Source organism: Triturus cristatus, chromosome 4_2, assembly GCF_964204655.1.
Source record: "Triturus cristatus chromosome 4_2, aTriCri1.1, whole genome shotgun sequence".
In the NCBI taxonomy this organism is placed as follows: Eukaryota; Metazoa; Chordata; class Amphibia; order Caudata; family Salamandridae; genus Triturus; species Triturus cristatus.
Window position 1 is genome coordinate 807,457,654 of NC_140586.1, and position 15,819 is coordinate 807,473,472.

The 15,819-nt window shown below is 49.2% G+C and overlaps 1 protein-coding gene across 2 annotated transcripts in view; it reads right to left on the bottom strand.

The window, feature by feature from the left end:
• Nucleotides 1–1,201: 1,201 nt before the first annotated feature.
• TSPAN1 (tetraspanin 1) overlaps nucleotides 1,202–15,819 on the bottom strand; it is a 346,494-nt gene continuing 331,876 nt past the window's right edge. For both annotated transcript variants that reach the window (XM_085602757.1, XM_085602756.1), the window contains exon 8: nucleotides 1,202–3,749. In XM_085602757.1, coding sequence (XP_085458883.1) covers nucleotides 3,693–3,749 — 57 coding nt within the window. In that variant the 3' untranslated portion in view covers nucleotides 1,202–3,692. The remainder of the gene's footprint in view (nucleotides 3,750–15,819) is intronic.

Consider the following 15,819-nt stretch of genomic DNA (forward strand, 5'->3'; position numbering starts at 1 on the left):
AGGATTTTTCTAGGTGTTTACATCTGGATTTTTCACTGTGTAGGTCATCAGTGTACCATTCTTAATTTTTTTTCCTGGAGTTATTTAGTTGAAATTACATGGGCGTCAACCTGTCAATCGCATCACTCATGGTCTTATTGAAAATCTTACGTTTTGTACAGGATTGTTTCTGAGAAGTGCCGGTACTCTCCAACTAAAAGTATTAGATTTCTCTTAGAAGTGCAGGTACTTTCCCTCCCAAAACTAAAAAGTGCCTGTAGCAGTACCAGACCATTTAAATCACTGATTGTACTTGAACAGAATAAGTGTACAATATTGGTCTCAGTGGTGTAGTCGTATGTCCCACAGCATAAAGTATGACAGTTGCTGTAGTCAAAAGGTATTATGAGCAGATCAAAAGATGTAGGAGGTCCTAAAATATTGATTTAAAAAGTGCAGTAAGACCAGATAACCAGATATTGCCACTATGAGGTCTTGAAACAGGGAGTGGTATATTTCAGAATTCTAGAATTAGCTTAGGAAGCACAAATGACACAGACTTCTATTGCCCTGAAGAGGTTCCCAAGGGGATGAAACATGTGTTGGCTGACTGCTTCTTTAACAATGTCTGCAGGAACAACTGTGAATATTATCAAAGGATATATATGATTGCATAGAAGGCCCAGGACAGATTGGTGGTACCTACAGTCAGCACTGCTGTCCAGTGGTGGATTTTGCCACAGAAATGTGCCCTAGGACATGACGGTACAAAAACACTGGGGTCAAGATCATAGCTTCTGACCTATACTGGGTAATAAGATGCTTAAATACAATAAAATGCCTTAGCAAGATGGCTCATGCGAAGTCTGAATTGATAAATTTCAATTAGAAGAAACCTCTACTTGGCATGCCACGAGATGGTGGATGCTATATGTTTTCATTTGTGGAGGCAAATTAAGAAAAGGCTGTGAATTGTGCGAGAAAGACGCACCAGGCAAGGTTGTGAATGTGTTACACAGTGTTGATTTAAGTCACTGGTGAACACAGGCCCCAACTATAGTGCTCTCATCAACAAAGGTATAAGTACATTATGATGGAACTCCATGTTCTCTTTCCTAGTACATAGCCATTTATTTCTATTAAATATCAGATTGCCTTCAATTGCCACGTTTCAAAGTTACATGTTTTGCTTGCCCTTTTATACAAGAAAAACGACAAAACATGATGGTCAAACATATCTTTTTTAATATTCTAAATTACAAAAAAAAGTGCTCTTTTTTCTACAATAGAAAATAATTTACGGTAAAGTAAGATAAAGTTACTATTTCACAAGCAGATGTAAAAACAATGTACAGGACTACCTGATTTACAATCCTGTTTCAAATCATTCAGGGGGAACCAAACGTGCTGGTATTATATGAACTTAGAACAGTACAATATCCTTTGGAGGATTTGAGCCCTTCATGTAATCCCCAGAGATGGGGGTGTGACAGGACACAAGATCCTTCATTCAAGGCTTCAAAGAAATTAAAAACTGGAACAAAAGCACATAGTCTGAAATGACAAAGGACTTGTGAGAAGTAAAAAGGGAATCAAAATAGGGTATCTGCTTTGCCAACCTCTCTAGATCATAGACCAGAACAATTGTTTGAGACACACTCTTGTTTTTGCTCACTTCATCGCTCTGTGAAGAAGGTAGGGATAAAACAAGCAGAAGGTTACTAGATTCTACATCATCACTAGACAAGGCCGTTAAACGGATTAATCCTGGAATTTACAATAAAACACCAGATCTGAAGACTGGAAGGTCTTCAATAGTCCAGACAGTCCAGACGTGAGGTGGTGATGCTTGTCACAAAGTTTACTGCTGACAGCTTTCAAGGAATGCCACCCTTCACACGTACAATCAGAACCAATAGAACGAATACAGGGAACATGCAAGATTTACTCATTTTGCTTAAAGTGAGAGATGTGTACATTACCCTCTAAAGTTGTAGCTAATATTCTGTGTTCCAGCTGAAGGCTGGAGCATTGTCTGTTAGGGTGATTGGATCAGAGACAATGCATGTGATTGGCACAATATAAAGCAAACTGTATATGGCAATGTAGATTTGTTGTAAAAGCAAAGACATTTATAATTACTTAGGTACTTGCAACATCTTCATTCCTTCCAATATCAAATTGTAAATGTGAATTCTGTCTGTTAAATAACCAGAAGCTGGATCATCACAACATGACAGGAAAATAACCAATCTTTGGAAAGTACACGAATTAGGGAGTCGGGACAGGTTGATGGACAGGCCTGCTGATTGTGCCGCTTCATTTCCTGATCAACTGAAAGGTTAGACTAGCAGCTCTTTCTGTGTGGCACAGTCTTCGTTTGAAACAATTGGTGGATTTCATTTTTGGGCATCATAGCAACAAGACAAAATCTACAATACAAGGCAAATGTGGATTTGGCACAAAAGCACTCATTACTGCAGACTAGGCTCATTCAGTGAAAAGCAACATTTAACATTGAAATGGCATTTGATACTCAGAAAATAGCCATTTTTATTTTTTTTCACAGATAAACAAAGGGTATGTGTAGTTCTAAGGGGCAGACAAACCTCTTCTTCACAAACACAACTTATAAACTCAAGAAGATAATGGAAACTGTACTTGGTCCAATGTTAGCACGGGGCTTCAGAATTTTCAAAAGGAAATTTTCACTGTAACTGTAAGTACTTTGGATTGAATTGGTCATCCACTGCCAGCAGTGGATGATGTTCGAGATAACCCACCTGCAGAATCATTCAAAACAAGGTGGGCTCCTTGCCTGCAAATGTTGAAAGTGGAGACCACAGTAAGACTTAACTATCTGGAAAGTAAATCATGGGAGGTGTGCAAAAATAACTATGAAAACAATCTAGGTGCTGCATTCTTACAGCAATGAAGGTTTGCAAGTATGCTGGGTAGAGGAGCAGTCTATCAAACCAGAGGACACGCACATCTCTAGAGTTGAAGTGCAAGAAATAAGGATGGAATGGAGTACGGGATTCTGGTTACACCATCGACTTACGAGCGCATCTGTCGCCTGTCGAGGTACAGCCTTTGCTAATAAACGATAGAGCCTGCTCCCTAAGTGCCCAACTTTAAATGCCACACTCAGCACAGAGAGGTAAAGAGTTACAAGGAGAAGCTGGCCAGAAATTAGTCAACAAGGCCAGTTCAAGTTACTACAAGCCTCCATTTAGGGAAGGTGAACAAAACATTTTAGAGCTTTATGTACAGCATAAAGGCATCAAACTCAAAGACAGGAAGGTATGAAACTGGACACATACAATATTTGCACATTTGGTAAACAAGTACAGATTGGCAAGAGGCCTGACAAGAACACAATGCCTGCAGTAACTCTTTCTTGGATGGGGAAAGACTTTAGAACACAAATATTTCTCAATAGTCCTCAAGTCTTTGGTACAGTAGCAGCAACTGGGAAGCAGTGGGAACGAAGATGGAGGAAAATGAAGTACAGCAGAGTGACAATTATTTGTAAAGTGCTATGCAGTCCCCCAGGTTGGTCTCTCATGAAGTCAAATTCTTGCGTTTCTTGGTAACAGGTCAGCGTCAGGAAATCAGTTCATTACAAAAGCCAAATCATCCAACCCTCCCCCCAACCCTCCATAGATGTTGCAGTCTGTTCATCAGTGTCTTTCCAGGTCTCCTTAGTGAATCTATGCCTTATTATCGATATGGCAATACAGGTACATGGCCACCACCATTGCTGCGATCTGTCAAAAAGCAGAGACAAAGATTACTATGCATTAACTCGTCCACGTTATCACCGAAATACTGCAGTAGAAAATTGGGTCAATGTATCGTCACTGAAATAGATCAGAAAATGACTGAGCCAATATGTCATTAATCACTGATACAACAATCGAGAAGTAAGCCCATCATTGGACGATATATAGCAGAAGAAATCTCAGACATGTGATCAATCATTCAAATGTAGCAGAAGAAAATCACGACAATAAGCCACCAATCCCTGATATATCACAGAAAACTGAGCCAATAGATCACCAATTACGGACATACAACAGATTAAAAAGAAGTCAATAAGCATAAATCACTGAAATACAGGTGAAGAAAACTTGGCCAATACTTTCCCACTCATTGAAATATCATAAAAGAATACTAAGTCAACAGGCCATCAATCACTAAAATATAGCAGAACACTGAACCAGTAGGCGATGAAGTAGTGAAATATGGCGGAAGCAATATTTGCCAGTGCGTCAATCCATGAAATACAGAAGAAAACTAAACCAGCAGGTTATCAATAACTGAAATAGCACAGAAAAACCACTAATCTGGTAAAACAACAGAAAACAGAGGCAACAGGTTATCAATCACTGAAATGTAGCAGAAGGAAACCGCCTATCTATAGCTTCTTTAAATAAGGTCATTGCATCACTGCTGTCTGACAGACTGTGTTACTTTAAATGCAGAAGCATTAAACTAGGTTTGCTTTTTTATTTTCAGTTAGTCCAATAAATGTTACTAGAACCTGGCACAATATGGATGCTACACTCCACTAACGAACAAGTTACTTACCTTCGGTAACGATGTATCTGTAAGAAACATTAGTTAGTTAGATTCCTCACCTTAGAATATCCCCAGGCGTCAGACTGGATCCGGAAGATTTTTCGGCAGCAATACCCCTTGCGCGTCGCTAGGTGTCGTCTGCGGCTCCGCGTCCGTCGTCGGCGTCGTGCGCCGGGATGACGTCGGAGTACTTAGACGCCGCCCTCGCGCGCTGACGTCAGTTCTTGTACATAGCCTTCCGCGCCAGGAACGCAGAGCCATGCAAAGACCGACACTGGTGCTAAAAATAAAATCTAGGGGCCTGAAAAGGATAACCTTAACGCTAGATGTCAGTTCGCAGAACGGGGAGGATGGGTGGGTCGGTGAGGAATCTAACTAACTAATGTTTCTTACAGATACATCGTTACCGAAGGTAAGTAACTTGTTCATCTGAAAGAAACACGTTAGTTAGATTCCTCACCTTAGAATAGATACCCAAGCAATACCATCCCCGGTGGTGGGTCTGCGAACCAAGATCACACCAGAAAGTCCTGGAGGACAGAACGGCCAAAGAAGCCATCCCTCCCGACTTGGCTGTCAAGGCAGTAATGCCTGGCAAACGTGTGTAGCGAAGCCCACGTTGCCGCCTGACAAATGTCCTGCAAAGGGACACCCCGTCCCAAAGCAGTAGTAGCCGCTGTGGCCCGAGTAGAATGGGCGCGCAGCCCAACAGGAGGGTCCTTTTTTGCCAAGGAGCAACAAATTTTGATGCACAAAACGACCCACCGAGAGATGGTCCGTTTGTGCACCGCTTTCCCCTTCTTAGCACCCACGTATCCAACGAAAAGTTGGTCGTCCACCCGGAACTGCTTTGTGCGGTCCAGATAAAAGGAGAGCGCACGTTTTGGGTCCAGACGGTGGAGCCTCTCTTCCTCTTTGGAAGGATGCGGAGGCGGAAAGAAGGTGGGCAAGGTGACAGACTGCCCAAGATGAAATGGAGTCACCACTTTTGGAAGAAAGGAGGGACGAGGCCGAAGGACAACCTTGTCCGGATGAACAGAGAGAAAAAGAGGTTTTGAAGATAAAGCCTGGAGCTCACTCACCCGTCTAGCCGAGGTGATGGCTACCAGAAAAGCAGTCTTAAGCGTCAGCAGACGAAGAGGACAATTATGAAGAGGCTCAAAGGGAGCACACATTAGAAATGTGAGAACAAGATTCAAGTCCCACTGAGGCATTACAAAAGGGACAGGAGGGAACGTGCGAGTAATGCCCTTTAGAAAGCGTGTAACTACAGGGGACTTGAAAAGAGAAGGCTGATCAGGAAGCCGCAAGAAGGCAGAGATGGCAGCAAGATAACCTTTCAGGGTGCCCAGGGCAGAGCCCTGCCGTGCCAAAGAAGGAAGAAAGAGGAGAACCTCAGAAAGAGGGGCGGAAAGGGGATCCACAGCCTTTGCTGTGCACCATGCCACAAATTTGTTCCACCGGCAGGCGTATACCGTCTTTGTGGAGGGACGCCTGGCTGCCAGAATGATATCACAGACTTCAGGAGGCAAGTCAAATGGCATCAACTGCCGCCGCTCAATCTCCACGCATGGAGGTGGAGGCTGGACAGGTTCGGGTGGAGGACCGTCCCCTGCTGCTGCGACAGAAGATCCTCCCGAAGGGGCAGACGTATCGGAGGATCGGTCAACATACTGAGTAGCTCGGGATACCAGTACCTTCGTGCCCAATCCGGAGCCACCAAGATGATTTGGGCCCGGTCGTGCCTGATCTTCTTCAGCACTCTGGGCAGAAGTGGTATAGGCGGAAAGGCGTACAACAGACCGCAACTCCACTCGTGACGAAAAGCGTCGCCGAGCGAGTGCCGCCTTGGAAATTCCAACGCGCAGAACTGCTGACATTGCGCGTTCTCTTCGGTGGCGAATAGATCTAACCAAGGCTCTCCCCACTGCTGAAAGAGACCTTGCGCCACTTCGGAGTTCAGACGCCATTCGTGATCCATCATGCACCGGCGGCTGAGTTCGTCTGCTCTGGCGTTCAGAGAGCCCGCCAGATGTTGAACCACTAGGGTGACGCCCTGGTGTTCCAGCCACGTCCAGAGGCGCAGGGCCTCCTGACAAAGGGTCCACGACCCCACCCCGCCCTGTTTGTTGCAATACCACATGGCGGTGGTGTTGTCCGTGAACACCTGCACGACACTTCCCCTGACAGAGGGAAGGAAGGCTTTCAGTGCAAGTCGGATCGCTCTCAACTTCAACAGGTTGATGTGGAGACGAGACTCCGCCGGAGACCAGAGGCCTCTGATCTCCGCCTCTCCCATATGGCCACCCCATCCCAGGAGGGACGCATCCGTCACTACGACATGCTCCGGTTGGGGAAGGGAGAGGCTTCTGCCCATGACCCAATCGCGGTCCGTGAGCCACCACTGCAACTGCTGTGCAGTGCCCTCCGAGATCAAGACATGGTCGGACAGGTTGCCGTGATGCTGGGCCCACTGAAACTTCAGGTCCCACTGCAGAGCCCGCATGCGCCGCCTGGCGTGATGCACTAGTAGGATGCAGGAGGCCATCAGCCCCAGAAGCCGCAACACTAGCCTGACCGAAACCCAGGATAGAGGCCGAAAGATGGGAATCAGGGCCTGAATATCCCGGACCCGCTGTTCCGGTGGATAGACCCGGAACTGCGCCGAATCGAGAACCGCTCCGATGAAAAGGAGCTTCTGAGAGGGACTCAGGTGTGACTTCGGCACGTTGATGGAAAACCCCAGCAAATGCAGGAGATCCGCCATAGTCTGGAGGTGGGAGACGACTGCCTGGGGCGAGCCCGCCTTCAACAACCAGTCGTCGAGATAGGGTAAGACTGGAACCCCTGATCTGCGCAGATGAGCTGCGACCACCGCCATCACTTTAGTGAACACCCGAGGGGCACTGGTGAGGCCGAAGGGGAGCACGGTAAACTGAAAGTGCTCTTGGCCCACCGTGAACCGCAGGTAACGCCGGTGGGCCGGCAGGACGGGGATGTGGAAATATGCGTCCTGCAAGTCCAACGCTACCATCCAGTCTCCGGGGTCTAGGGCAGCTAGAACCTGAGCCAAAGTCAACATCTTGAACCTTTCCTTGCCCTTCTTGGGAACCAGAAAGTAGTGGGAATAACAACCACGACCTACTTCTGGACTCGGAACGCGCTCGACGGCCCCCTTGGCCAAGAGGGCCGAAACTTCCTCGTGGAGAAGATTCAAATGATCCCCCGAGATACGGTGGTGCTGCGGTGGCATGGCTGGAGGGGTCGTCTCGAAGGGGAGGGAGTAGCCCCTTCGGACGATTTGCAGCACCCACCTGTCCGATGTGATGGACCGCCAGTTGAGCAGGTGATGGCGAACTCTGCCGCCCACTGGCGTGGAATGGGCCTGAAAGCTCGGACTAGGAAGGCTTTGAGGCGGATGCTGCCGGGGTGGATGTGGGCTGACCTCGTCGTCCTCCAGAACCGCCTCGGCGGAAACCACGTCCGCGACCGCGCGCAGGTTGGTTCTGCGGCTGGTGGCTAGGCGCACGTGAGGAGGCACCCCTTCCTTGGCCACGAAAGAGGCGAAAGGCGGAAGATTGTGACCGCGGGCCGAGAGGCCCAAGGACTTGGCCGTAGCCCGGGAGTCCTTAAAGCGGTTCAGCGCACTGTCCGCCTTCTCGCCAAACAGGCGAGTGCCATCAAACGGCATGTCCATGATAGTGCTCTGGACATCGCTCGAAAATTACGTGGACCGCAGCCAGGCGTGACGTCTAAGCGCCACTGTGGTAGAAATGGCCCTACCCAGCGAGTCCGTGGTGTCAAGCCCACAACGTATAGCATGTCGCGCGGCATCCCTCCCATCGGCCAGAGCCTGGGTGAGCCGTGTCCGGACCTCCTCCGGACACAGGGGCAGCGCGTCCTCCACCGCATCCCACAGAGAGTGGGAATAACGGTCCAAGAGACAAGCGGTGTTCAAAGACCGCAGGCCCAAACTAAGGGAAGAGAACAGCTTCTTGCCAAACTGTTCTAGTCTCTTGGAATCCCGGTCCGGCGGGGCGGTCGGGAAAGAGGATTGGGAGGTGGAGGCCTGGATAACCAGGCTCTCAGGGGTAGGGTGTTGGGACAGAAAACTGGGGTCGCCCGGAGCAGGGCGGTGGCGCCTGGCGACGTTCCTGTCCACAGGGGGAACTGTGGAGGGCCTGGACCAGGTGCCCTGCAGAACGTCAATGAGGGCCTCATTGAATTGCAGCAGAGGCTCAGTGGAGCTTGCTGCAGACTGAAGCACCTCAGTAAGGACGTTAGTCCTCACAGCCACGGCAGGCAGCTCGAGCCCAAGGGCTGCGGCCGCCTTGCGCAGCACCACAGAGAAAGCAGCGCCCTCCTCCGAAGCCACAGTCGGAGGAGAGACAAATCCAGTGTCTGGAGAGGTATCCAGGCCACTGGCCTCCCCCAGTTCATCTGCCCAGTCCTGGGACAGTTGAGCCTGAGCGGCCATAGGATCCTCGGATCCCTCCCAGTTGTCCCCATCATCCGACTCCTGGTATAGAGGAGAAAGTAACGGAGCCGGGCGGTAGACATAATGTGTCTCTAGCGGCGCCGATCTCGGCGTCCATCGACGCCGGACCGGCGCCGGGCCCGGAGTGGGACTGAACTGGGGTACGACGTCGGGGGTGGTACCGGTGTCGACGCCGGCGGAGGAGGCGTGATGAGGTTGACCGGCGTTGACGGGGACTCGAGAACGGGTCCCTCGGGCGCTTGCGGCGTCGAGGCTGGAGCCGTCAACGGCGCCGGGGCCGGAGCCACCGGCAGGCAAGGCAGCCCAGTCGGGTCCGCGGGGCCCGAAGGCGCACCAGCGGGCGCCGACGGCGGAGCCAGGTTCCTCATGGCAGAGAGGAAGGCACTGACTTCCGCCGGCGTCGCGTTAGTCCCAGGGACCGGAGGGTATGGGGACGGGCGCGGCGCCTGCGGCTCCGCCGGAGCCGCGGGGGTGGAACCACCCTGACCCTCGGCCGAGTCACGCGACCGGCGAGGGGAGTCCGAAGAGCGATGTCGCCTCTTGGACTTCTTGGAATGCTTCGACTTACCCGAAGACTTGGATCCAGACGACCGATGGTGACGTCGGCTGCGGCTCCGCGACCGACCCTTGGACCTCCTCCTGGACCGGGATCGAGAGGCGCGCGGAGCCGAGTGGCGAATCTCGAGAAGCTTACGGGACCGCTCCCGTCTAGCCTTCGAGGTCAGGGCCTTGCAGTCCGAACACGACTCCGCGTCGTGATCGAGGCCCAAGCAGTAAAGGCACCGGCGGTGATGGTCCGTAACCGACATCAATCGTTTACAGTCCGTACAGGCTTTAAACCCAGGCATCCTACCGGCACCGGTGTCGAGACACGATCAAAAAGGATCAAAAAAGTTAGTCAAAAATTGACTAAAGGGGTAGCTCTCCCGGATCTGCGCATACTGGCGCGGAAAAAAGAAGAACTGACGTCAGCGCACGAGGGCGGCGTCTAAGTACTCCGACGACGTCATCCTGGCGCACGACGCCGACGACGGACGCGGAGCCGCAGACGACGCCTAGCGACGCGCAATGGGTATTGCTGACGAAAAATCTTCTGGATCCAGTCTGACGCCTGGGGATATTCTAAGGTGAGGAATCTAACTAACGTGTTTCTTTCAGATAGAGCATTTAACTTTTGTGCACTTTGCACAGTAGGAAGAGTACCCAAAACAAGGGATCACAAGGGCAGTCAGTGTCATACCCTCAGGCTGCCACTCTAAAACGGGGGTTACCCAGGAATTGACAATTCCAAGTGCCATGAATGTCACTAGTTTGTTTTGGGTCACCAGGGGCCATATTACAGATGGTGCCGTGGGGCCGCAACAGGCGTTTGCGCCTGCTTTGCACGACCCTGGGGCACTTTGGTATTATAGAAGAGGACGCAGACGCATGTGCATGCACTGCTATAATACTGATAGCACTGGCGCTTTTAAGTGCGCCAGCGCTATCAACAGAGGGCATTCCCTCATTTGCATAGGGGCGTGCCCTATGCAAATGAGGGAATTCCTTTGACTCTGCGCCCGCCCCATATTACAGATGCGAGCGCAGAGTCAAAGAGGCCCTCAGGAGGTGCACTGACCGTGTGCCATTTAAAAGGTGGCACACGGTCAGTGCGCCTCCTGACAGCAGCCCTCTGCACGGGGTAAAGGGGATCCCATGGACCCCTCAGACATCCCCTTGCAGACGGGTGCAGTCAGTGACTGAACCCGCCTGCAAGGAGATCTCTAAACCGCTTTGACAGTGCAGGCGGGTGTCACCTGCACTGTGAAAACAGAGAGTGGCTACTCAGTGTTTTCACATGAATGCGGTGCCCCCAGGGCAGTGCTAGTTCGAAGGCTGCCCTGAGGGCAGCACATTCACCACAATGAGCGGCATTGGCATTGTTTGCGCCTGGTGCACCTTTTCAAAGGTGCGCCAGGCGCAAACAATGCCCTTAAGTAATACGGCCCCAGATGTCTTATTATATGGGCATTTTGTCACTACGTTTTTATGCACAGCGCATAGGCTTTTGAAGACCTCATGGTTCTTGACTGGGAGCTTCTGCAAGTCTTGAAGCAGGAGCTTCATTAGTCATCACAGACAAAGCCTAAAATATCCAGCATGGCAGCCTTACTGTGAACCAGTCAAAGCCTGTCGGTCGCCTTTAGCAGGAAAGGGTCTGCAGAGTCCAGCAGAAGAAGTAATATCACTGCATTCCATAATTAGTCCACTTTAATATACTCCACACAAATTGAATTTTATTTTCAGAGACAATCCACTGCAGTGTGCCCATGCAAAGCATTAGACCAATATGTTATTACATATTTTTTTGTTTAACAATTTTGAGCTGCTGGTAAAAATAAAGCACACATTCGGAGTGAATTAAGCAGTAAATGACAGACTCGAGTAGGAGTGTATTGCCAAATTGTGAGTGATTTAATGAAATTATATGTATTATTAGGTCATACATTATGTGAAGGATGAGCTGAGAGGCTTTATAAATATCCCATTTTATGTAATAACCTCGAGGATGTGAGAATATACCCAGAAAGGAATGTCTTTAACCCATGAAATCCCCTCAAATTCGGATCAACATTTTGGAGCAGAACCGTCTTAAAGACACACACTGTTTCCTAAGGGTGGACAGGTAAGTTTGTTACAGACTCATAGTCTGAAGAAGAAGGTCTTTAAAACGTAGCTGCTCTCATTCTTGAAGGAAAGTCTACATTCCCCAATTATCAGAGATATTGGCCATATATGACTAAAATCAAGAGGATTATGGTGTTGTCAGAAGGAGGATATGGAAACCAGGTCATTCGTCACTTCCACCTCCACAACTGATTTTGTTCTAGACAGTGAAAGCTAGTAAGTTTGCAACTATGCATGCTGATCAGCAAGACACACTTACAGATAGGCAGAAGGCTTTCCCTACACATTTCCTCCTTCTGCTCAGACGCCCCCACACAAACTGGTTATTCAACACTGGTATGGGAGGCAACCTCAATGAGTGGGGTCATGATGATGTTGAACAATGAGGGGATATGCAGAAAGAAGAGAACAACGTTATTCCACACCTGTGGCAGTGCCAGTGGATTAGGAATCAACCAGATGCTCGCCATAATAGAGTTCCGCACAGCAGCATCACTAAAGGACTGTCAATATAACCTTGGAAACACTTTTCTTGCAGCAAGCTGCTGTGGTCAGGTCAACTTAGAAGAGGGGGCTTTGTTTTAAGATGCTACCATCCAATGCCATGTGCTGGATATGATGAAACATATACTTCAGAAAACTGTAAATATACATTTTCATGCTTGTTTTCTGGTTGCGTATGTGTACAGCAGCAGTCTGCAGAACCAGTTTCACTGCGTTTCGTTTGATCAAATCAAACAAACCCAGAGAAGGTCAACTTTTTGGTGCAAAACTAAGAGGCCAATTACAATGTCGTTAGGAAGGGCTCCGGATGGGATTCGGTATTGTCGAATCTGATTCGGAACCCTTATTTCCTACCTAATCGGTCACCTTTCTGGATGACCGAGTACGATGCAAGGAAGCTGTCTAGGCTGTCCGAATCGGTTCAGAATGGGATTCTGGTAGCCAGAGTCATTCTGAGCCGAATCGTACAGCCCAATAGAGACAGTTTCCGCATGAGTGAGTATGATGATCGATTCGACCAGCCATTCCGAATCGGTTTGACTGAGTCGAAATGGTTTTTGAAACAGTCTTTGGGGGCTCATTGCAGGCCCTCCTTCACCCGGAGGCGTCTGAATGTGGCTCGTGGGTGTACCCAAGGGACCCCTCTTCCCCACCATGCAAAATGTGGCAGGCACCATGGGGTGCACGCCCCAGGGTGCAATGTTTTCCCCACCCACCCCTTTTTAGGTCTCGCCTGACCCAGCGCATGCGCTGATCTGGCGAGACTTTTAGTGTGTGGGTTTTCAAAGTGCTGCCACAGGCTTTTGGTGGCCTAGCGCTTGTGTTCAAGTGAGCGTGCACGTGCGCAGCCGCCATCTGTCTTTGATCGCGATCACTATCACTTTTTAGGTTTTACGTAAATCCCGCAAAGTAAGCACACATGCCCTACTTACAGGGACAGTTCGTAAATTCAGCCTAATGTCCGTTGCCAGTTACTTATCTTTAATGAAACAGTATGTTTTCGTCCGTGGTGTTTTAGTACTTCCAGGTCTCAAACAGCCAATCCCATGGTTAAACACATAACTTAAGTGTCTTGTTTCGGAGGGACTAGTGATCTACGATTCGAGCACATGTGGTAATTCGACCAATCCAAGTGCGCTTCCCAACAATTCAGTGCTTTATTGGCTGTTGAGTTCACACGTGCTCTGGTGTATAGAAACACTGTGGGACCCTGTTTGGAGGTGAGCAGGTGACTGTCAATGGCCTTGAGTTGTGCGGTCTGGTGCCTGCAACATTTTCTACTGTAGAACAATGACAATACTTACGCCTTGTGTCGGATCAGTAAATGTTCGGCCTGGGCTATGGGTTCAAAAATCACAGCGTTCAGTGCCGTTGGTCAAAAACACAAGGCTGGCTGATGTCATCACTTGTGGCGTGACTCGTGAGAAAAGTAGGCTACTCTAGATGTGGTGAGCGCGCGCTTGTTTTTACTTGCGATGGGCAACAGCTTATCCGCCGTGCCCAAGTCTATAATCCACCAACCTTCCCTACATGCCACTGCATCCTGCGCGCGTGCACGTACGTACACATTCACAAAGTCACCGTAAAATAACGCTAAGTGCACCTAGCGGATTCTTAGACACTCTTACATTGATCAGCATCAGCGGACTGAGACCCCTTTGGCTCCATATGTGGCACCTCTCTGTGGGAGCTAGCGTAGATCTGGGGTGCTAGCACAGGGGCTGATGCTGCTTGCAAGCGGAGACTCTTCAAGTGCACACGCGCAGACCAAGGTCTCCCATGCACAGTTACGGCGAGCCCTTTGACACAAGTGGGGCACCTCACCTTCAGCAACTGAGGGCGCCTCACACTTCCTGGCCTTGGAATGACCAGTCGCCATGGTGACTGGAGTAACAGTCCGCTCAGAGGAGCAACAAGTGCAGTGTCTGAGTTTTCGGCGCCTCTTCAAGGAGCTATCACTGCTCCTCAGTAGGAGTTCCTGCTCCAAGGCAGTGTAAGAGGTATGTGGTTGTTTCTGTTACTTCTGGCGATTTTCATGATTATTTGAATAGTCTAGCTTAGATGACAGATGAACTCTAATGCAAGGCACACAGAAGAGCCCTCTTTCTCGACTTTCAAGTAGCTTTGCCTTGTCTTCACTTCTCATGCCTTCCTTTCGTTCCATGTTTCTCTCTCCAGGGAGACTCTTTGGTGTTCACTCATAAGGCAAGTTTAGGACATATGCCTAGTTAGTAAAATGTGTAAGTTTTCTGGCATCAACAACATACTTTACTGTATATCTTCATTACTGTATAAATGAACTGGACTCTAGCCTTAACCACCAAATCAGTTACATTCAGGGGGATAATCCCCAATGGATAGCCTGGCAATGACCTGGCCCGTCCGTGGATTGACCTGCAGCTTCACATAAGAGACTCCTCCTCACTTTTGGAATTCCACAAGAAGCGGCAGACTTGGCTTTATTTATGCAGTACCACCTTACCACTCACCTTAGACTTCCAAGTCTGTGTGACACTCCTCACCTTACACTTCCACGTCTGCCTGACACTCCTCACCTTATACTTCTATCCATGCCTGACACTCCTCACCTTACACTTCTATCCATGTCTGACACTCCTCACCTTACACTTCCACGTCAGCCTGACACTGCTCACCTTATACTTCCATCCCTGCCTGACACTCGTCACCTTACACTTCCATCCCTGCCTGACGAACAAGTTACTTACCTTCGGTAACGCTTTTTCTGGTGGATACAGTATCTGCCTGTGGATTCCTCACCTTGTGAATATCCCCTGCGCCAGCATTCCACTGAACTTTTTTCCCCAGCTCTCTACGCCGACGTGGACGTCATAATGCTTCGGCTCCGCTCGCGACTCCGTATGACGTCACCGGAGCCATAAGAGAGCCACGTCGGCGTGATGACGTTAGTTCCACCCACTTTTTCCGTGCCTCCGAGGCGCACAGGTGGACCAACGACAGATTCAAAGTATACACAGTATACAATATACAATCAAATATACATAGTACATAAACAAAAGGAAAGCTAAAGAAAACAAGCATTTCCTACCAATGTACCAGAAAGAAAGAAGCTACAAAGCATAACAACATCTCAAGCAAGACATCTTTTAAGGTATACAAAGGTGGACGACGGGGAGGCGGGTGGGCCAGTGAGGAATCCACAGGCAGATACTGTATCCACCAGAAAAAGCATTACCGAAGGTAAGTAACTTGTTCTTCTGATGGATACATCTGCCAGTGGATTCCTCACCTTGTGAACTGATTCCCACAGCAGTCCCACTCCCAGAGGAGGGTGCCCACCTTCCTATACCAAAAAGTCTTGCAAGACAGAGCGCGCAAAGTGGCCCTCCCTCCTCATCTCAGCGTCTAAGCAATAATGCTTTGCGAAGGTATGGAGGGAGGCCCAAGTCGCGGCCTTACAAATGTCTGCCACAGGAACACCCCTGGCGAAAGCAGAGGTGGAAGACTTAGCCCTAGTAGTGTGAGCTCTAATACCCTCAGGAGGAACCTTACCAGCCAGGGCATAGCAGATCTTGATGGCAAGGATGATCCATCTTGATAAAGTGCAC